This window comes from Lemur catta, chromosome 1, assembly GCF_020740605.2.
Source record: "Lemur catta isolate mLemCat1 chromosome 1, mLemCat1.pri, whole genome shotgun sequence".
Classification (NCBI taxonomy): domain Eukaryota; kingdom Metazoa; phylum Chordata; class Mammalia; order Primates; family Lemuridae; genus Lemur; species Lemur catta.
The window spans coordinates 75111573-75133314 of record NC_059128.1 but is presented as its reverse complement, the minus strand read 5'-3'; the positions used below and the strand labels follow the sequence as shown (position 1 = coordinate 75133314).

The 21742-nt window shown below is 56.9% G+C and overlaps 2 protein-coding genes across 5 annotated transcripts; one reads left to right on the top strand and one right to left on the bottom strand.

Annotated features, from left to right (window-relative positions):
- Positions 1-291: 291 nt before the first annotated feature.
- Positions 292-9496, bottom strand: LOC123624711 (proline, histidine and glycine-rich protein 1-like). Of its 2 annotated transcripts, none has more exons than XR_006730207.1 (4): positions 4983-5001; positions 3423-3470; positions 2343-2350; positions 292-625 (listed from the first exon to the last, which is right to left on the bottom strand). XR_006730207.1 is itself a non-coding variant. In XM_045532842.1 (4 exons), exons 1-4 carry the CDS (start codon positions 9278-9280, stop codon positions 395-397), a joined length of 324 nt encoding a protein of 107 aa, XP_045388798.1. In that variant the 5' UTR covers positions 9281-9496; the 3' UTR covers positions 292-394. The 2 variants fall into 2 exon arrangements, 1 of the variants encoding a protein (XP_045388798.1); XM_045532842.1 differs by lacking the exon at positions 4983-5001 and adding an exon at positions 9244-9496.
- Positions 9497-14420: 4924 nt separating this feature from the next.
- CCDC9B (coiled-coil domain containing 9B) lies at positions 14421-21072 on the top strand. 3 transcript variants are annotated; one of them, XM_045532633.1, is made up of 11 exons: positions 14421-14581; positions 15426-15539; positions 15833-15940; positions 16520-16675; positions 16758-16883; positions 17529-17698; positions 18003-18061; positions 18598-18651; positions 18746-18836; positions 19389-19431; positions 19515-21072. In XM_045532633.1, the coding sequence occupies exons 1-11, from the start codon at positions 14570-14572 to the stop codon at positions 20061-20063; spliced, it is 1482 nt and encodes a 493-aa protein (XP_045388589.1). In that variant the 5' UTR covers positions 14421-14569; the 3' UTR covers positions 20064-21072. The 3 variants fall into 3 exon arrangements, with proteins under 3 accessions (XP_045388589.1, XP_045388678.1, XP_045388505.1); XM_045532722.1 differs by having other exon boundaries at positions 14448-14581; positions 15458-15539; XM_045532549.1 differs by lacking the exon at positions 14421-14581 and adding an exon at positions 14623-15331.
- The last annotated feature ends 670 nt before the right edge of the window (positions 21073-21742 follow it).

The following is a 21742-nucleotide window of genomic DNA, read 5'->3' as shown; positions in this document are numbered from 1 at the left end:
AGTGAGGTATGTAAGCTGGAACGTTGGAAGGCCACCAGATCTAGGTGTACTCGATGGGGTTGAGGTGATGAGGTCACGCTTGAGGGCCCATGATGGGAGGAGGCAGGAGTGAAAAGCAAAGCAGAGGTCTCCTTCTACCACTGTATATGAGCACCAGTGAGCCAAGCTTCTGAGAATGGCAGGTTAAGTGCCCCCTTGTCAGAAGTAGGTAACTCAGGGATAACCAGGCCCCGTGACCACCAGGTTTTATGTGAATGAAGACAGGCTCTTTAAAGAATACCATGTGGCTTCCAGGAGGCTGTTTATTAAGAGAAGAATATTCTGGATCCTGGTCCCATCCCAGGTGAGGCAGGCAATTCACTGAGGCTGCCCATGTTATGTCTCATCTTCTTCCTCAGTGATGTGGTCCAGGGTGGGGGCCACAGTGCCCTGGGCCATGTCTTGGGGGGCGACCATGAGGCCCCGGGCCATGTCCAGGTGGTGGACCATGAGGCCCCGGGCCATGGTCAGGGGGGTGCCCATGGAGCAATCGGCCTAGGCCATGGAGGAGCCCAAAGTGACCTGGAGGATGCCCACCACCATGATGCCCATGGCCATGACCGTGTCCTCCACCATGGTGGTGCCCCTGTGAAAAGTCATTTGAATTATGTCAGAGTCACAAGTCAGTGCCAGTCTTCCCTGAGTTAACTCCCCTTCCCTAGAGGACTCAGGATTCCTGGGCAAGCAAGGGGTTGTGGAGAGAGCTGGGTGCCACTAATACGAAGTGTTCCTCCCAGCCCTGGATCTTTGCTTTGGTGAAGCCAGAGTGCTAAGCAGACAAAAGGGGAACAACATACATTTATTGGTTTCTATTCCTTGAGGTGAGATATGTCTCCTACTCCTTGGACCTCAGTTTATGTTACTATTATATTATAGTATATTATTATTATTTTCTCTGTATCTAAGAAACAGAATGATTTCATCTCTTCTCTTCCCAAACCCAGGAACCCTTGCAGAATGATCGAAAGCTTTGCCATGCTAGAAATTGCAGGCTCACCATATTTAGGAGCAAGGATGAGGCTGGGGAAGGTTCCAAGGGAGCTCACTGAGGGCCTGGGGCAGGGGAGGCAGGAGGCTGGGTCGGGGGCCATGAAGGACCTGAGCAGGAGGAGGAAGACAGCTGGAGCATGAGAGGAGAACAAGGGTGGGAGATGGCAGGGTGGGGATGTGTGTGTTCTCTGTGTAGGTGTGTGTACAGGTCTATACTGCATTTACACACACATAGCTATGTCTGTGTCCAGGTCCGTGGGTGGCTGCATAATGAAGCCTGCTGTGTGCACAGATACGTGCATGGGGTGCATGGTTGTGTGCACATGAGTATAGGTGTGTGTGTGAGCTCATGGCTGTTCCTGAGCAGGTGCCAGACCCAAGGAATCAGGAAGAATAGAAAAGAAAGTCAAAGCTTTACTGCATCACCCAGAAGAGGCCTGAGAATAGTGTTATTTCATTTTCTGTCTTGGCTGGAAGCAGTCCTCAGGCCACAAGGCCAGAGGAGTTCCTTTGCCTCTTGCCCCAGGCCCAGGGAGGAGGATCGAGACACCATCTTGCTTGTGTGCTGGGGCACTAGGGCCCTGGGGTCCTGTGGAGCAGGGGTGAGGCTATGCCTCTACCTAGGGCTTGGGTAACTGCACAGCCTGCTTCTGCCCCCTAGGACCTGAGTAGAGCTTGGGCCAAATGAAAAGAGGTAGGCTCCAGGGCTAGAGGCTTTCTGTGACCATGTTAGAGCAGCCTCTGCCCCACCCTGGCTCAGTGATGCCTGGAAACAGCCACTTCCCATCCCACCTGCCTCTCCTGCTATGACTGCTTAGTTTGAGGGGTGGAGGGTGGAGGTGGACAGAGATCCAGGCCTAGGTCTGCTGGTGGTAGCCACTGGGGGGAAGAGGTGGAGCACAGGCAGCCTCCCTTCACTGGCAGAGGCAGGTCCTAGGCACCATGCAGTGTGCTTGGGCTTGGGAGCAAGCCAGCCATCCAGCGTGGCTGTGGGAATAGCCAGGAAAGCAGAGAAGCATAGGACAGGCATGGAAGCAGCAGGAGAGAGGATGGGCTGCTGGGGCAGGGAGAGGATGTGAGGAAAGGAGAGAGACAGATGGGAAAACAGTGGGGAGGACAGCAGAAGGCTGCAGCCCAAAGGCATTGGGGGAACAGCCATGCCCCACCCCATGGGGCTGGTGCCTGAGCCTGCTCCCTACTTGTCATTTGGGGGAGGTGGTGGCAGCTCCCTGAGGGTGTAGAAAGGAGGCTAGATGTCTGGAGGACATGACAGTGGGGAGGAAAATGGGGAGAGGGTTGGGGTATATTCCTACCTGTGGACCTGTGGGAGAGGAAGGGAAAAAAGTGGCAGCATTGGTCATTTTGTTCTGCAGTGAAAATCCCTGTCTTCTCCCTAGTGCTGATCTTGTGCCCCCTCCTCTGCGCCAACAATCATTCCCCATTCACTCACTCAACAACAGGCACATACTGAAAGTCAATACAAGGTTCAGCTGTGTGTCCCCGTGTGCTTGAGAGCAGGCTGACTTTCCGGGTGCAGTGGGGCCAGTTAGGACATGTGGTCCTTGTCCCCACTCTGTCTCATCTGTGTGCTCCCAACTTCAGCCCAACTCCATGACACTTGAGTCTGGCCCTTCCCAGGGGCAAACCCTGATTGTTCTCTTCCACTTCCAGGCTGCTCCCACCCCAACCTCCCCATGTGCCCCGCCTGTGTCAAGTCCTGCTTATCTCAGCCCTTGTCTCTGCTCAGCCTCTCAGCTGTTTCTTGGCTCCTGCTTGTGGCCTTCTGGTCTCACAGCTGTGCCTTTGTATGTGCCTCCTTCGACATGGAAATCTCTCAGGCTCAACTTTGTGGTGCCTTCCTGCAGGAAAGCCAGGTGGACTGGGCCATCCAGCCTGCCCAGCTGCAGGTGCAGTGGGCTGACTCTGCAGCAGCCTAGCTGAGTGGTCCTGGGTGTTGGGAAATGCTCCCTTGGTGGGAATTGCCTGCTGTTTCTTGAAGGCCAGGATGGTCTTTGGTTCCTTTTGAGGGGAGCCAATGGCTCAGCTGCCAAGAGCTGGGTTCTCGGCTCCAACCCAGCCACACCTCCATGGCCTTACCCTGAACGTTCCTCTAGCTCCCCGGGCCCCGTGTGTGCAGTGGGACAAGCACCTGCCTGTGTTACTCCTCAGGCTGAAGATTTAGTGAGATGATGGATGGCAAGTATGTTTCTTCAACTATAACCTATTGTAAGGGCTTGTTCTCATTGCGGACCCCACCACCACCTTCACACAAACACACACCCCCATATTTTTGGTGTGCAGTAGATACGGTTGACTGATCACCCTGACTTCACCACTCTCCTTCCCTCTGTCTTTTTTATTCCACCCCACAGCCTCCGAGCCACGGTGCTTACCTCGATCCATCTTTATGGGGCAAGAGCAGGAAGTGACACAAGGATCACCTGTGTTTAAAAGGGTAGTTTACTGTAATATGAATCACAACTTCTTTCCTTCTTCCCTCCCAGGGATGCACACACAGCCCCTTCAAAGGACAAAATGGGTAAAAGTGCTCCCTTTGCCTTAGCTTGTCACCCATATGGAGCTGGCCCTCTAGGTGCCAGGCACGGGTACTGAACAGACACAGTGGGTTCACCCAAATGGTGGGCAGACACAAGAGAGCACCAGGCACCAGCCCCGGGACTCCATACTCTTACACCTGTCCCCTGCCCCACCCCAGCTCACAATCATGGGTTCATTCATTTCCACTTGGGTGGATTTCAATCATGTTAAGTATTCATGCTGTGTGCCATCCATGTGCCGGGTCATGATACCCCTGTCTGCACAGATTCTTGCCCCTGTGTAAAGATCTGGCATAGGGGTGAGAGAGGGAGGCTGAGAAAGCTGCGTGCACCCTTAGCTGGGAAGGGCAGGGTGGGGTGGGTGTAGGGGTCTGTGAGGGATGCAGGTACCATGTGAAGTTTGCCCAGAAGCAGAAGTGAATGGAAAGCCTTCCAGGGTGCTAGCTGCTTGTTCCTGTCTCCTCCCACCAGGATTAGAAGGGGGCGTGAGCCTGGGGTCTGAGACAATTTGTCATTCACCAAGAAGTCTTGCTCTCATCAGATGGAGGATGCTGTGGTGTCCTTGTGCTAATGGTGGCTTGGCCTTGCCTTGCTTGGGGTTGGCATGCAAGTCACAGTGGACAACCCCCAAATGGACCCAGGGCACACACTGTACATTCATTTTTTTCCAGACCCACAAATCAGAGTATAGCATGTGTCGTCAAGACCAAATACTTGACAGCAGAGCTCTCCGGTGCTCATACGATTGCTGAGCACACAAGCACAAACGGCTCCCGGATAAAAGGACCCCAATTCCCTTGCAAGACATGGCCCCCTGCAGCTCTTTAGCCACCCATTTTCATTGGTTCTGCTGGTGCCACAAATGTTCAGCTGAGGTCACCTTGGGTAGCATAGCCCTGGTCCCTCTGCTCCCCCATCCTTTCCCTGAGTGAGTGATGAGGCTGGAATAGACCCATGGGGCAGGGCTTGGGGGAGGGAGAGGGAAAGGGCACCTGGGGGCCATTCAGGGTCTGGGTAGGAAGAGGGAGCAAAGATAATGCTCAGACTGCATCTCTGCAATTCAGGCCCAGGTGTTTGAGCGGCAGGAGGTGGCAGGACCAGAAGGACCCCGATAACAATCCCTTCAACCCTCAGCGAAACCCCTCTGCCTGGAATGGCAGAGGCTGTAAAACTATTATGACTCAAGTGGACAGTGGAGGCACAGGGCCCAGCTCAGGAGTGGGGGCTGGGCACAGGGGCAGACAAGCATGCAGGTGCACGAACACAAAAACACACGGAGGCAAAGGTGCCAATTTAATGCACACACACATGCCCTAGGAGACCATGACCACAAGGATAAATGACACAGGGGGACCCCTTTGTCCCTGGCAACAGCGGGCAAATCCCAGTCCTTACCTGAGAGTGCAGAGCAGGGGCAGGAAGTCTAAGGCACTGTCTCTTGTCAGGTGTATTTGTGTACAATAGGGAGGGGTGGGGGTGGCCAGGTGCACTGGGAGGGGCTTGGGCAGAGGAATGGATGCAATAAGGAGGGATGGGCTAAACCTTATCTGGGCAAAGAGCAGCTAGAAGCAGGGTGTGTGGAGAGTGTGTATGCGTGTGTGTGAGTGGGGAGGAGATGAGGGGAGTGGGGAACAACCTATTACCAGATTGCTATGGAAATGAGATGCACAGAACCAAGGCAGGAGTCCCCAACCCTGAGAAGTTGGTTTAGCACCCAGGGACCACCTCCAAATATTTGTAGAGCTCTTGCCGAATGCCAGGCCACACATGAGGTGCTTAACACACAGTAGGTAACCCACTGCCTCCTACAAAGTTGATAGGACGATCACCTCCTTTCAGCAGGTGCAGGAGGAAAAAGTGACTCTAATGGAGGACCTGGTGGAATGTGTGCCAAGCCCCAGGCCCAAGTTCTCAGATCTGCTGCCCAGCTCAGGGAGCTCGCCTGGGAGTGGAAATTGCACAGAGAAGGGGACATTCGGGATGGAACGTACGCAAGTGGGAAGGGAGTGCAGGCTGCTGGCTTGCTGTGCACTCTGCAAGCCTCTTGTGGTCTGGTCCCCATTACCCCTGTGGCCACTGCTGCATGCCAAAACCTCTCCCTAGGTGTGCTTCGTCCCTTATTCCCCTGGAGACGGGGCAGGTGGCCCTGCTGCAAGCTCTCCTGTCTACCTGGATCCCTGCTTCTAAGGTATCTTGCTCTCAGTGGACTATGCTCTGTGAATGCAAGGACCACGGTGGCTGTCTTGGTCACTTTTACATTCCAAGGGACTGGCCCTTAGCAGTTCTCCTGGCATCAGCAGGTTTCCAGTAAGTATTTGGTGAATGAATGAATGGTCAGTTAGTTATCATGGGGTAATAATGGCTTCCATTTCTTTTCTTTTTTTTTTTTTTCACTTCTCTGCTTTCTTTCTTTCCTTTTTCTTATCCAGCCCAAGATAAAAATTTGAGTTTGTGGCTTCCATTTTTGTAGTTTATATTTCATGTTCATTTTTTCTTCCATTTTAACATAGTTTTAAATATTGCAGTTTTTCCTAGAAAAAGAAGAAAGAGGAGCTCTTTTATCGTCTCAGGCTCCTGGCTGACCTGGGCTCATGCTGCCCACCCTTGCGCTCACAGTGCTGGGTAACACTGAGAACAGCCAGACTCTCACCCTCAGCCAGGCAAAGGCGTCTGTCTGGCCCCCGTTTCAATGAAGTAAGACAAGAACCTTGTGAAATCAAGAGGGTAAAAGTTACAACAGCCACTGTTTCCAGGTTTGCCTGTAAAGAGCCTGGATGAACCAGCTGCACTTGAACTGTAAATGATTGATTTTAAAGAAGTAACCCGTACCGGAGGGAAATGAAAACACAGGCCCTTGTAAAGGTTTACACGTGTGCATTCATAATAGCTTTTGGAACAGCTAAAAAGGTGGAAGGTCCCCACCATGTAATAAATAAATAAATTGTGGTGCATGCATTGAATGCAATGCTAGTCAATAATAAAAAGGAATGCAGTATCGATGGAGACTAAAGCATGACTAAATTTCAAAGTAATTATGCCGAGTGAAGGAAGGCAGACATAAAGAATACATACTGTGTAATTTTGTCTATAAAGTTCTAGAATATATAAAACATTGGAAAGGGACAGGAAGGAGCTTTGGGGTCGATGGATATGCTGATTTTCCCTTTAGCTGTCCTGACTCTAGGACACCCCAGCCCTTGGCAGGAAGCTGAAAAGACAGGCCTATGTCCTCCCAGACCCCAAGAGGGAAAGAGGAGCGCATGGGGCCTGATGCCTTGGGGTCCAGGTTCAGGAGCGCAGTTGTCAGCAGCTCAGGAGTCAGGGTCTGGGCTCCGAATCACAGCAGGCAGGCCGTGGAGGCAGCGAGGCCTTGGGCGGAGGACGTAGGCCCTGCCTTGATGGGGTGAACAGAGAAGGCAGGGCAGTCTGGGCGGCCGGGGAGGGCAGGAGGCCCATGGTGGGTGAGGAGGATGTGAGCAGGCTGGAGGCAGTCTGTGGCAGGGTGTATGTGCTCATGGACTCTTTCCCCACTCATGCTAAGATTCTGAGGCCAAGCAGAGCCTCAGTCACGCATGTGTCCCCTCTAACCCTTAGCACTGTGCCTCACAGGTGGTAAGTGCCCACCAAATGCTTGGACTTATTGTTTGGCTGAGAGAGTTGGCGCTTCCCTTCCAGAAAGCCACGGAGCAGAGAAGAGAGGAGCTATTCTCTGTGGAGCAGGAGGACACGTTTCTGGGCAGAGGGGCTGTATCAAGGAGAGGAGAGGGGAGGACAGGAAGAGGCTGAAGGGTCTCCTGGAGGCCCTGGCAGGGGTGGGAGGGTGAGGACCTACGGTGAAGGCCTGAGGTGGGATACTGTCCCTCTCTGTCATGGCCAATGGATGCAAGCAGAGCCAGCCAGGCCGTCCTGGCTCCTGGCTGCCCTGGGGGTGGGGAGAGAGGCAGGGCAGCCAGGTGCCTCGGCATGGTTTTGGTGGACAGGTCTCTCCTGGCACCAGGGCAAATGTAGCCCAGCCTGGGCATGGGCTGGAGAGGGTGCTGCGGGACGGGCCTCAGTGATTCCGGGGTGCGGGGAGGGCCCGCACCCCAGACACTCCTGGGCAGCTCACTGACCGCCCCCCGACCTGGCCAGAGGGAAGCTAATAGCACGTGGCCTGGGCAATTCAAGGATTTCAGAGCTTTAAGAGGCCAAATACCATCACGGGTGTGAGGGCTTTCTCGGTGTGCTATTGCTATTGGTACAAACACTGGTGGCCTGTTTGACTCTGGGCCTCATCATTCGTGCCCTCCTCAGCGCCGGGCATCTGCCTGTGGGACACGTGGTCCCCACTGTTGGGCTCTGGCACCGTCAGAGCATTTCACTGACCGGCTACAGAAGGTTCCCTCCCTGCCCTCGCCCCCTGCAGCACTCTCCTTTCCACTAGGTGAGAGAATGCAGGTGTACCCGGGACTGATGTGCATGTTCCAGACGCAGGACTTTCAGTGCTTAAACTGGGACTGTTACAGGCAAACTGGGACAACTGGTCACCCAACTTTCCTCCCCAGTGGCAGGTGTTCCAAGCCCCACAGTTCAGCAAGCTCTCTCTCACCCTGGTGTCCCTCTCCTGCCCAGATGCCTCTAGGCCGGGTGAAAGCCCCTGAGCCAGCCCACCCATGCCGCCCCAAGGCCCTCCCCTCCTCTAAGGAGCCCTCACTGGTCCCTCAGCCTTCTAGTCATCCTCTGTCCATGCCTCAAAGCTGCACCAGACCTTTTCCCTACCCCTACAGGCTGTGACCTCACTGTCTCAGCCTCAGCTCACCAGCCTTGAGAATGGGTAGAGCCTGTCTGTCCCATCCAGCCTTGTACCCTTGCCTGCCCAGCTCACACCCTTCCTCCTGGCCCAGAGGCAGGAGTACCCTGGGGACATGCAGGCCAGCCTGTCCTGCCCCACCTCTATGTGGGCCCCCAGGCCTGAGACCTTAGCGCTGGCTGGCTCTTCCCCTGGCCAGTGTGCCTGTCCCCAGCCATGCTAAGGCTGTGGGAGCTCCTGAAGGGCTCACTGCTTCCCTGGAGCCCCACTGCCCTGCCCCGCCCTGCCTGGCCCATCCCACCCCCACCCCGGCCAACCATCTGGGCCAGCCTGTCTTCAGCTTCCTTTATCACTGTGTGCCCTCCTTGTCCTTGCTGTCAACATCCGTTCAGCCCCCTGGGCTACGTCACCTTCTCAGTCTGCCCTCTGGTCCCCTCCCCAGTCTGGTCTGCACCTTCCCAACCCACGTCCCTTCCAGGCCTCCTGTAGACTGCCTGCTGGTGGGGTCATGGACAGCCCTCTCACTACCACCCCCTTGCCTAGTCTTGCTTATCCTCCTGAAGCTCATCTCCTTCTGGAAAAGTCCCTGGTGGGCCTGAGCCCTGTGCTGCCTGGTGCTGGCAAGTGCCTCCGAGGTGGAGCCAGCAGCTTCATCTCCTTGTTCCCTCATTCCCTCAGCCAGTGAAGGACACAGTAGGTGCCCAGGCATGGCATGGCCAGGGCAGGCCCTAGGAGTGGCAGCGCCCAGCCTCTCTCTCTGGGCAGCTCTGGGTTGGGGGTCAGGGTGGGGGTTCTGGGAAACACTGAAACCCCTTGGCACCTGCCAGGGGACAAGAACTCCAAAGAATATAAACCTTAGGGGTTCACCTCCTGGTGCTGGGTCCCCAGCTGGAAAGCTCGCCATCCAACGTCGTAGCCCTGGGTGTGCCCCCGGGTCTGGATTGGAGGAGTGGGTCCCCAGCCCAGCCTTCCTTCTGTTTCTGGATGCCTCAGAGGCCTTTGTCCTGGGCCTCGCCCTGCTCTGTCCTGTGTGTTCTTGGGAAGGGCGTGGCCCAGACTTTGTCCCTGGCAGCTGGAGCCCGCCCAGGGCTGATCCCTCCAGTGCCACCTCATGCACTCTGAGTTCTCCCCACCCAGGGCTGGGCCTGGTCTGACTAAGAGGCCTGAACACAGACTTCTAGTCACGGGAGTCAGGACAGCAGTTTCTGCAGGCAGGAATGGCCATGATAGAGTGCGGGGGGAGGAGTGTGTTTGTGTCAAAGGAGTGCTGAGCTTTAAGCCACCCTCTTGCCCCTTCCCACCTGGAGGGTCCAGCTGCTTTTTAGCTGGGCTCTCCTGCAATCCAGCCTTGCCCCTGCTCTTCCTCAACACTCACCCACCCAGAGCTGGCAAGTGGCATCAGTGATGGCTAAGGGCTCAGCCCCCAGCCAAGAGGAATGTTTCCCGAGCACTGGGATGTGAGCCTGGGCCTGGAGGGATCCAGATGAAGGTGAAACACAGGGACTGCTTTCAGGGGCACCAGTGCTTGGTGGGGACAGGTGGCAGCCAGAGCCCAGGACTGCAGAGGAGACAGGGTATGGGGGAGGGAGTGGGGAAGAACTCCCTGGAGAGGGTGGGACAGGGGCCTGGCCTTGCAGGATTTGCTGGGCAGGAGACAGAAAGGGAAGATGCTGAGAGGGTGCCTCAGCATCTCCCCCACCAGGTCACCAGTGTCCCCACAACTCAAGGAAGTCTTCACTGTGTTCTGGCCCCACTGGGCTGGCGGGAGGCAGCCTTTGGGGCCCCTCAAAGGATGCTGTGGAGGTGGCATCTGGAAGGAGGCTGTGACAAGGTTACCGGAGGCAGGAAGAAAACTATTTTTCAGCCTGGGCCACACTTTGTTCCAGATATGGACGGTTAACCATGTTATTTCATTTCACGTCCAAATCACTCTGCGAAGCAGGTACACCTCATTTTATAGATGAGGACCAGAGACAAGGGGACAGAGCCAGCAAGGAGTGAGGTTAATCTGGAATCCTCCATCCCACCCTGCCTTGTCTATGAGAGGGTTGAGATGGGCGAGGGCCGGAGTGCTCCCTCTTTACTGATCCGCCGTGTGCAGAGGGGGCCCATCTGGAACATGAATGGCGTGTGAGCAGCTCTGCCCTCCTGGGTGTAGCCTCTGCCAGCTCTGTGCAGCCAGTGTCCCCACGTGTGGTGCAGAGGGACCGTCCTGCCCTGTGGCCTCCTTCCCCTTTGCTCTGCAGGGAGAATCCCAAATTGCAGTATCCTGTCCCCAGGGTCGGCAGCAGGTCTGTGTTCTAAGGACCAGGAATAAGGTCCAAATACAGTCTGCCTGGGCCGGGGTTGTTACCTGACCTGGCAGGTGGCCTGGGAGTGTGGGGGACCAGCCAGGGAAGAGACTTGACCCAAGCCGGGGCCCCAGGTTGCTGGGACAAGGGGCCCAACCCTGGGTGGAGACAGGGAGCGCAGAGAGGGAGGTTTCAGCAGAAGGGGCATTGGCCGGGCAGCAGGGAAAGTGCTCTGGGCAGGGAGGCATTGCCTGGCCTTCCAGCCTCATCAGTGCCACAAACAGGGTTGTGACCTGGGCAGGTGGCGCCTCCTCTCTGTGCCTCAGTTACCTCATCAATAAAATAAGTCTTCTAAGACTGGATGTATTCCCTAGTGTGATGGAGCTGGGAGGTGGGGGCGGCCAAGACTTGGGGGACAGGAGCTGGGGAGCAGGAGGCGGGAGGGGAAAACCTCCCCCACCCATTGCCGGGCTTTGCTACTCTGCTGCCCCCCGGTGGTGGCACAGAGAAAGAGAAATGGGGTCTCCCTGGGGAACAGGGGCTGTTCCTCCTCTGGCCTCAAGTGCTTCCAGTGAGCTTCTCCCCTGCACAGGGCGGGCACTCTTGGGGGCCTTTCCCACCCACCAGCTCCTTCAGGGCTGTGCGCATTCCAGGTGGACAGAAAGGCAGTCACAGCCTATGCATAGGATACCCTCAGCCTTGTATGAGGCGGCAAGGTTTATTCACTCATGCCTTCATGTTGCAAGTGCTGATGGAGGGGCTGTAGTACGCAAGGGCACTGTGCCAGGCCCTGGGGATGCAGAGGCACTTGGCACATCATTCCTGCCCTCAGAGAGCCTCTGTCCAATGAGAGAGCAGACATAGAAGCCACAGACTCTGGGGAAGTGGGAGAAGGTGAGGGCTGGTCACACGTGTGACATCTTGTGTGAGTGACACTGGAGAAGCACATGGCCAGCACCCGTGGGTCCCTCTCTGACTGCTGCTTTGTCCTGGGCATGTAGATGTACGGCTGGCTGGGCCAGGAGGCCTTTTCCCCTAGGATAGAGGAGTCTCTTCTGGCAGAGTCTTCCAGAAGAGCTGGGTCATTCTCCCTAGGGATGGCTGGATTTCTACCTGTGCCTGTTGCTCTCCTGCCTTGTCCCTGTAGCCCCCTCTATGTACCCTCCTCCTCCCCAGACCTGGTCTGGGGGCCCAGGTTCCGGAGAGGGTGGAGAGCATCAGGTCTCCCTCCAGGGCCTGCGCTCTGCCGGCCTCCCAGTGCCGACAGCATAGTGTGGGGCAGGTGGAGGGGGCGTGAGGCTCCTGGAGGCTGTGAAGCCTTCTGAGGCTGGGCTGGGACACAGACAGGGAGAAGGAGGTGGGAGCAGGAGAGCGTGTGCATCAGGGGCCCACATGGAGGAGTCTGGTGTTTGACTGTTGCTGGGAAGAGTCTGACTCAGTGGGGACATCCTGCAGGAAGGGAAAAGAGTGCACAGTGGCATTTGCAGTCAGGATGGGGACTCGGGTGGCCACACAGATGGGATGTAGGTCCAGTCGTGCTGGGGGAAGGCCTGTACAGGAGAGGGGCTGAGCGTGCTAGTCAGCGGAGAGAGGGGAGGCAAGGGCAGTCCCAAAGAGGTGGAGGCTGGACCTTTTTCTGCCTGGGTGGTCTGGGAGGAGCGGGAAGGCAGTGGGGGCTTTCTGCTCTGGAGACAGAGGGGATGAGTTGTGGCGTGGGGTTAGGCAGCCTGGGGCCAGGTCCATCAGGGGTGTGGGGAACGCAGGCACCTCTGATCGTCTCCTCAGGGGCTGGACGCAGAGCCTTAGAACTACTGAAAGAGACCCAGGCACCCCTAGTACAGAAAGACCACCCCTCCTTTCAGTACCCCCAAACCTCAGGCCCCAGAGGCTCTATGGAGGGACTGCCAGGCAGGCTGGGCCCTAGACAGGGAGACCAGCCTCCGCTTACGTGGAAGATTTGGGGAGAAGCTTTTCTGAAAAGGGCTGCCTCCTTTATCAGAATCAGAGAGGTGTGCAGCCGGCTACACAGCTGGGGTGTATGGTGCAGCCTATTGCTCCTAGGCATGTTACTGCACTGAGTACTGCAGGCAATTGTAACACAATGGGAAATACTTTTGTATCTAAATGTACCTAAACATAGAGAAGGTACAGTAAAAATATGGTATAAAAAAGTAAAAAATGGTACACCTTCTAGGGTACTTACCATAAATGGAGCTTGCAGAACCAGAAGTTGCTCTCGGTGAGTCAGTGAGTGAGTGTGAATGTGAAGGTCTGGGACATCACTGTCGACTTTATAAACACTGTACTTAGTACTTAGGCTACACTAAGTTTATAAAAAATATTTTTCTTTCTTCAGTAATAAATTCATCTTAGTTTACTGTAACTTTTTTACTTTATAAACTTTTTAGGATGGATGTGGTGGCGCATGCCTGTAATCCCATCACTTTGGGAGGCTGAGGCGGGAGGATTGCTTGAGCCCAGGAGTTCAAGGTTACCGTGAGCTGTGATTGTGCCACTGAATGCCAGTCTGAGCAAAAGAATGAGACCCTGCCTCAAAGAATAAAAAATAAAAACCTTAAATTTTTAAAATCTTTTTTATTCTTTCTTGATAACACTTAGCTTAAAACATAAACACATGGTACAGCTGTATAAAATTGTCTTCTTTCTTTATACCCTTGTTCTATAAGCTTTTGTTATTTAAATTTTTTTTTCCACCTTTTAGCTTTTGTGTTAAAAACTAAGATACAAACACACCCATTAGCCTAGGCCTACACAGGATCAGGATCATCAATATCACTGTCTTCCACCTCCACCTCTTGTCCCTCTGGAAGGTCTTCAGGGGCAATAACACACATGAAACTGTCATTTCCTATGACAACAGTGCCTTCTGGAATACCTCCTGAAAGAACTTCCTGAACCTGTTTTACAGCTAACTTTTTTTTTAATAAGTAGAAGAAATGATGGTAAAAAACATAGTATAGTAAACACATAAACCAGTAACATAGTTGTTTGTTGCCACGATCAAGTGCTATGTACTGTACGTAATTGTGTGTGCCATACTTTTATCTGACCGGCAGCGCAGTAGGTCTGTGTACACCAGCATCACCACAAACATGTGAGTAATGTGTTGCATGACAACTTTATGAAGGCTACCACATCGCTGGGCAATAGGAATATTTTAGCCCTATTTTCATCTTCCGGGACCACTGTTGTGTATGCAGTCTGTCATTGACGGAAACGTCATTATTTGGCACACGACTATACAGAGAAGACAATGTCCACCCTAAAGAAATGAATGGCTAATGGTGTTATTTCAGAATGTGGTAGTATTTGGTGACCTGGGGGAGCTTTTTGATCCCTTGGAATACTCACACCGGTGCTGACTGAGAGAGCAGCAGGAGAGGGAGGCACATTTGAGGTGGGACCCACAGACCAAGCAGCCTGATGGGCTGGGCTGTGTCTTGTAGGCCTTTTTCTACTAGGGGGAGGGATGGCGGCCTACAGGCAGGCCCAGGCTGGGGTCCTGCTGGGGCACAGGACCTCAGGTGAAGGCCGGTCTGGGCATCCAGGCCTCCTGCGCAGGCTCGACCCACCAGGGAGAAGTCCCTGCCGGTCTGTCTGGGGACACTGGGGCAAGGCAGGGAGAGGTGCTGGGCAGGACCAGCTGGCTGCCAGTGCCCTGGTCCTCGCCCTCTGAGAGTGGAAGGGTGGGGGTGGCGGACGCAGCGTTCCTGGCTGGGAGCCCAGAGGAGTCTTTTGTAATCACAACATGATCTCGTGTGCTGAGCAGCGAAGCCGGCAGGGAGAGGCCGGCAGAGGCCTGGCTCCGGTGGCTCCAGCTTCCCTCCCGCTCTGGTTCCCCCGGGGGCTGCTCTGGAATTCTCTCGGTGCCCGCTGTTGCCATGCACTCGGCTGTGAGTGGCACTTCGCCTCTTGAGGGGGCTTTCTTGGGACTGGGAGGGGGCTGGGATACTGGGTAGCCACACTCTGGGGGCAGCTGGGACAGCTAGGCCTGGGAGGAAGAGGGCTGTGACTAGGCGGGTGGAAGGCTGGGCAGGGACACTGGCTACATCAGAGACCCTGCAGCCAGACAGGGAGGACCCCCGGATCTTGATGCAGAGACTCGGCTTGCCCGGGGTGGCTCCCTGGCTGGGGCTGCCAAGCGGAGCTGGGTCGCTCCTGCCCCGACTGCCAGCAGCTCACGGCCTTGAGAGGCCGGGCCTGCGGGAGCAGCTCGTTCCTGCAGGCTGGGCACAGGCGTGCGGAGTGGGCTCCAGGGCCTGAGAGCCCAGGACAGAGCCAGGGCCTCTCTTTTTTCTGTGATTCTGGATCTAGGAGCCAAACAGCTCCCCGCCTCAACCGACCTCCAGAATCCCCTGGCAACTTCCCAGTCACAGCAGGTTCCACTGCCAGAGCCATTTATAACTCCCATTCCAGGATCTGCTCGCAGCGAAGCTCCCTGGAGAGCAGGGGGAGGGGCAGCCCAGTGCTGGGAGCTGTGGCTCTGGGTTTTAGGCCCTGACCTAAGTCCCTGAGGAGGCAGAGGCAGGCAGACAGGCCTTGCTGGAATGGGGGCTTGGGGCCTTCTCTGGTCTATCTCCCTGAGTGACCCCCTTCCTTCCTGTGTGACTTTAGCTGTGGGTCTGGGGTCTGTTCCTTGTGTGGTAAGAATAAGGTAGGGTGGGCAAATGTGAAAGTTGGAGAACCGGTAAGGGGTGGGCCCAGCGGTCAGGAGCTTGGGTTCCCTGCCTTCTGCAGGGGCCTCACAGAGCAGAGTCCCCAATGAGCAGGCAGGAGGAGAAGGACGCAGAGCTGGATCGGAGAATAGTTGCCCTGCGAAAGAAGAACCAGGCCTTGCTCCGCAGGTACCAGGTGAGTAGGCTGCGACAGGGGCCGGGAGGACCGACTTGGCTGCCACTCCCTGCCTGACCCGCACGTGCCTGCATGGTGGTCTCTCCCTGCGGACTCAGGGCGGGCTCTGGGCCTGAGGCCAGGTTAGGGTGGGCATGCCCCTCTCAGGGGCTTGGTCAGGGTCCAGGGACTTGTGATGTGGTGCCTCTGCCCCCTGGTGTCCCACTGGTGTCTCTCTGTGTAGGCCTGTCAGCGTCTGTGTCTCTGTGCACCTGGGGGGCCGTGGCCTGTGCTGACCCTGGGCCCTCCCACAGGAGATCCAGGAAGACCGTTGGCAGGCGGAGCAAGGGGGCATGGCCGTGACCACGCCGGGGCTCCTCCGACCTGATGGCCTCACTGTCACCATCAGCCAGGTTCCCGGCGTAAGCCTCACTCTGGGACATACGGCGGGTGGTAAGGAGTTGGGGGCCCAGCCCATGTCAGGGCAGGACAGTTGTCCCTGCTCCCTTTCTCCCACTTGCCGTTCTGGGGTGCATGCCCGGGTCCCAACCTTTCACAGCCACGCCTCTGCTGTCCCCCACCAAAGGCCACATCAGAAAGGCCCCCCCAGTGGAAGCCTCATACTTGCTTCTAGTCCCACAGCCCTGCACCTATGCCCCAAAGCACAGACTGCTCCTAAAAGCCTGCAGGATGTAGGGACAGAGAAGTTGGGGGTGAATGCCGGGAATAGTGTCTGAGGGACAAAGCCTCATTGTCTGAGAGCTCTGGACTTCCCAGCTCAGAGATGACGGGCCACTGTGGCATCTTGGGCCCCAGGGTGGCCCTGGGCCCTGGATAACCTAATGCCATTGGCATGTGAGCTCCTTGTGGGAGTCAGCTCCTCTGTGGGCATTCCAGGGAGGGCTGGGGCTGGAATCCAGGCCTGGGGAGCCACCCAGCGGACCCCGCACCCAGGTCCTGCCCAGTGCTGCACGTGTGGCCTGAGGGTCTTCATTCTGCAGGAGAAGCGGGTGGTTAGCAGGAACTGGACAAGGGGCACCCTCGGACCCCAAGTGGCCAATGAGATGCTTGAGCACGAGGACACAGAGGATTGCAGGGGTACTTTCTGCCTGGGGCAGCGGGTGGAGCTGGCTGTGACCATGGAAAACAAAGCTGAGGTGAGCTTGGTGGGTGGGGAAGCGCAGGCACCGGCCCCGCCTTCCCTGGCTCTGCCATGCCGCCCATCTTCACCTTCCCCAGGCCAAACGGATCGTAAGTGCAAAGCCCAGCAAAGCAAGGAACCAGGGCACTGATGGGTCATCTGGAGGACGTGGGGGCCGGAGCCCCCCAGCACCAGTGGCCATCAGCTCGGATTCTGCATGGAAGGTACATCTTTGAGAGGGGACAGGGACCTGAATGTGGATGTCCCCATTTGGGGGAGGCAGAGACGCTGAGTCAGATATATCCCTTGTCTTCAAGGACATGGCAGAGGCAGCACCTGCAAGAATTCCCATCCCTCCTTTCTTTCTCTGGGCAGTCTCCACTTTGGGTGGGCCTCGCAGTGAGAGACAGTCGAAGCCAGACATGTGATCCATCTCCTATCCCAGCTAGCCCCAGGGGTGGCAGGGGAGTAGGGGAGAGGGCAGGAAGGTGTAGGGGACTGGCTGTGTGCCAGGTGTGACCTCTAGGTGGCAGCAGACCCTAGTCCTTGCTCTTGCTCACAGCCTCGGGTGCCCCTCCCACTCCCGGCCTGTTTGCACACCCCTGCACAACCCTGTGGGTGGGTGCAGTTGCTATCCCCATTTTACAGATGAGGAAATGATACACAGAGAGCTACTTGCCCAAAACATACAGCTGACGAGTGGATGGAAACCATGCCCACGGCAAACACAGCACATCAGAGAGGGAACAGACCAGATGGGGATGTGGAAACCTTGAGAGAGGAAGGGCTTAGTAGAATCTCCAGATCTCTGCTCCAAGATCTCCTCTTTCTGCTTCTACCCTATAGTGCTGAGTGTCTTCTCCTTGCAGGGTGCTCGGGAGCCCCGGAGGCAGCCAGTGGGGGAGCCCCCAGAGGCAGGCTGGGACTATGCCCAGTGGAAGCAGGAGCGGGAGCAGATCGACCTGGCCCGCCTCGCCAGGCACAGAGATGCACAGGGTGACTGGCGCCGCCCGTGGGACCTGGACAAGGCCAAGCCCACGTGGGTGGCAGGGCTGGGCAGCTGGCTGGGCTGACATGCTTGTGGTACTGGGGTAGGGCTAACTGTGGGTGCTGCTCGGAAGGCCGGTGGGACCCTGCCCAGGACCTTGCCTGGGCCCTCTGGTCAGGCCCTGGGCTCAGGGCTCTGTAGGGGCACTGGGTCCCCCATCTGTCTTGGAACCATCATCTCCCTGCTGCTCTCGATTCTGGGGCTGGGGTTGGGGGAGGTGGTGTCCGGGCAGGGCCTGCGGCAGCCTCTGTCTTCCCTGCTACCAGCAGCCTAACTCCCCGCTCTGTCCACGCAGGCTCCGGGACTGCAGCAAGCCTGGGGAAGAGGGCCCGGCCAGGGTGGGCAGCAGAAGGGGTGAGCCGACACCCACTTCATCTCTCCCTCCTTGGATTTTTTCACCCCTTACCCTCCTTGTCCTCTCTTTTCTCTGTCTTTTCATTTCCTACTTCTTTTCAGAGCTGAAAGGGCACATCCCTCACTGTCAGAGGGCATGAAGACCTCCCCTTCTGCCCTCTGAGCCCACAGCTCTTGCTTGGGTTCTGATTCCAGAGGAGGCTCAGTGGTGGCCTATCCTGAGGTCCTTTCAAGTGCTGGTCTCCGGCGGGTGGAGTCCTAGTGGCCCTGCCCCTGGCCTGCTGAAGAAACAGCTCTGTGGATTTCTGGTCCCCTCATTTTACACATAGGAAGCTGGGGCCTGAGAGGGTGGTTAACTCACCTGGCCACAGTGTGGCAAAGCAAACACAGGAACCCCCAGCCCAGGGCTCCTCTAGGGGAGCAGAAAGCCCATGACTGAGCTGAGGACTGACAGCTCCCGAGTGCTGGAAGAACCTGTGTTCTTGCCTGGGATCCTTTGCCACCCCACCCTTTCGCCATTTCCTTTCCTCCCTTAGGTCCCAGGAGCCACCGGAAGCTACAGCCCTCACCATTGCCCCCTGATGGAAAAGGTGAGTTGGTGGGGGGTGAGCAGGGGCCTGCCAGCAGGTGGGGGGGGCTGCTATGGCCCTCTTCTCTCCTGGATTTGTGGACCATCTCTTGCAGGTCGAGGTGGACAATCTGGCAGACCCTCAGTGGCATCAGCCACAGGCAGCAAAGCCCGAGGGAAGGAAAGGCTGACTGGCAGGGCCCGAAGGTAACAGGTGGCAGGGGACAAAACCAACGCAGGCATCTGGGTGTCCCAATTTCCTGGACTGGCACAGGTCTAGGTACCTGCTCCATCCCCAGAGCCACTGCATCTTGGCTCACTGCTGCCTGGCGGCAGGTTAATGAGCTGCTGGGAGAGGCCATTGGCAGAGGAAGCAGCAGCAGCAAGAGCCTGGTGCCCAGGGAGGCCAGTGGTAATTACAGGAGCTCCCTTCCCCCGGGGAAGCGAGGTGCGCCTTTCCCAGGCAGCGCAGGCAGGGACACGCCTGGAGTCCCCACAGAATTCAAGGTGCTGGAGACTCGGCCATAAACAGCAGCTGGGGACCCAGGATGGGGCCAGGTGGGTGGCATTTAGAAGAAACAGCTGGATTTGGGGGGAAAGGCCAGGCTGGGAGGGAAGCATCCTGGAGCCTCATTGATCCCACCCTGAGGCCCTTGGGCGTGGCTTCTCCCTGGACACATGGGCCACTGGGGCTGTGGAGGGGTGACATGAAGTGGAGTGGGGGTAGGCACAGGGCTGCCATGTGCTGTGTTTCTACAGGTGGGACCTGAAGGAAGACAAAGAGGAGCTGGAGAGTCAGGAGGTGGGTACTTGGGCACAGGACGGGGCGGGCTGGGGACACAATCCCAGAATTCACCAGTCAGCTGGACCACTCTCTTGTTTCAGGGAAACCAAAGCGCCAGACAGACAGCCAGTGAGGAGGAACGCGCACAGAGGCAGAGCGGGGTGGAGCTGGGCAGACCAGGGAGCACCCCGGCAACCAGCTCGGCTCTGGCACCCCCAGAGGGGCCAAAAGGGGAGTCAGGCGCTCCCACGGCCATCTCCACCCCTGGCTCTCCGCAGGAGACTGATATGACTCCCCTTGACCTCTCCCTAGGAGGGACCAGCCCCTCTGGGCCTGCGGAGAGCACAGAGAGCACGCGTGTGCTGAGTCCAAGGCCTGGGCCCCAGGAGAGGCCCGTGTCCCGGCCAGATGGCTCCGACCAGCCCCTGGGGTGGAATGACCACCAGGCTGAGCTGCAAGTCCAGACTTGCTCCGAGCCACAGAGAGGAGCAGGGCCCCTAGAGCCCAGAGAAGACAGGTCTGGCAAGGCTGGGGCCCAGCAGGGCCTGGCACAGAGAAGCAGGCCCCCCAGGGGAACCAGCCAAAGGGCGAGAGGCACAGGAGGTGTGAGGAGCAGGACAGGGGGCCCTGGCCCTGCAGAAAGATGCTGAGCAAAGCTGGGGGAGCCAGGTGGGGAGAGGAAACAGGAGAACTCAGTCTTCTATGTGATGGGCATCTGGTCGTTGGTGGCTTGTGCCAGTTGGACTGAGCAGTGTGGCAAACTCTCCTTCAAGGCAACCTTGTGAGGGCAAAGAGCTGCCTCCTCCCTGCACATCACGTGCTCATCCCTGTGCACATGTGTGTTTGCACGTGCAGGCACAGCCCCTGGTGTGTTCCCATGCTGGCACCTGGTGTCTGAGGCTGCTGAGCCCTGAGCTGGGCCTATTGCTGCCCAGGCCACAAGCCTTCTCTGCCGTGGCAAGAGACCAAGGCTTGGTCGCCCTCAGCACCTGGCTCTCCTGGCTCTCCGTCATCCCCAGTGCCTGGCCTCCCCCTCCAGCTGCCGAATCCTCGGGTCCAGGCAGCCTCCACAGCTGGCATGGCCAGCCCAGGCCTGGGCCCTTTCCCATGGCCCTGCCTTGCTCCCAGGTCACTCAGTCCCAGACTCACAGGATGGCTGAACCAGGGGAATCTCTGCCAGCTTCCTGCCTCTCCTGAAGAGGAGACTGAGGCCCAGAGAAAAGCTGGCACGGACTGGGCTGGGAATAGACAAGTAGAGCTCAGGTCTTCTCCGTGAAAAGGAAGGTCTCTGGAAAGGCCTCCTCCCTGACATCGGGGGAACCTCCTCTCCCTACAGCAGGGTGGGAGCTCACAGCCAGGCCCTCTCCCCCACACCGAGGCCAGACATTACGGGCACCCTGAGTGGAGGCAGGGGCCTGGCCCTGCAGCCCAGGGTCACTTCTTGCCCTTTTCTACTTCCTCTTTCCTCCACTGCCCGCACCAGGGCCATGCAAAAGCAAGGACTCAGACAGAGACTCAAGAGACGGAGAAACAGCGGCATGACATCAGGACTTGTCTTTCCTACTTAGTCTCCATTCCGGCCCCTCCCCTGAGGCCCACGTCTGGTGAATTATCCAGACTCCGCACAAGCTGTGGCTTCCTCTCAATTCAACAAACATTTCCTGAGCACCCACTACCAGTAATCCAGCCTGTAGGCGATGGTGACTGCCAGCAAGAGGGAGGGAAGAAACCCAGTCATCCGGCAGATCAAGGCTGAACAGCGGGAGCTGTTCCTGGCTGTAGGTGCCCAAGAGGGCTGGGGGCAGGATGGTGGTAGGAGCCCAAAGGAACCATTCCACTGCTGCTAGGCAGAGGCAGGTGCTCCTCTTTCTTGTTATCCTGTCCTCTGCCCCAAGCCCTTGCCTTGGTCTCACCATGTGGTCCCTTCTGCTCCCCTCCTCTCCGGTCCTGCCATGGCTGTCCCTCTCTGCTAAGGGTCATGGTCCTCACGTGCTCTAGGGAGAGTCCAGATCCAACCCAGGACTTCTGCACTGTCCAGTGAGAGGCCTGAAGCCTGGGGTCCCAGCTAGGGCTTCCTCACTGTCTCTCAGCTCCATCCTCCACCCTTGTATTGGGGGAGCTGATGGGGGATATCTCTACAGCAGATCAGACTCTTTAGAGAACTTCTCCCACTTTAGCATGAAGAGTAATGCAGATTCTAATCCAGTTGGTCTGGGGGCTACTGGTTCCTGGACTATACTCTTGCACAGTGAGGGTTTGGACTTCAGTATATGGCTGGAGGTGAAGACAGACTCTCGATTCCAAGGTGTGCTGCTGGCTGTGTAGGGGT

What these genes read in the sequence shown, in the direction of transcription:
- LOC123624711 (XM_045532842.1), bottom strand. Translation starts at nt 9,280, where the DNA reads ATGGCGAGCTTTCCAGCTGGGGACCCAGCACCAGGAG. An exon ending in TGGGGACCCAGCACCAGGAG is followed by an intron (nt 3,471 to 9,243) that starts GTGAACCCCTAA and finishes TTTTAAACACAG; the next exon opens with GTGATCCTTGTGTCACTTCC.
- CCDC9B (XM_045532549.1), top strand. Translation starts at nt 15,236, where the DNA reads ATGGGGGCTTGGGGCCTTCTCTGGTCTATCTCCCTGAGTGACCCCCTT. An exon ending in CCTTGCTCCGCAGGTACCAG is followed by an intron (nt 15,540 to 15,832) that starts GTGAGTAGGCTG and finishes GCCCTCCCACAG; the next exon opens with GAGATCCAGGAAGACCGTTG. An exon ending in CCATCAGCCAGGTTCCCGGC is followed by an intron (nt 15,941 to 16,519) that starts GTAAGCCTCACT and finishes TTCATTCTGCAG; the next exon opens with GAGAAGCGGGTGGTTAGCAG.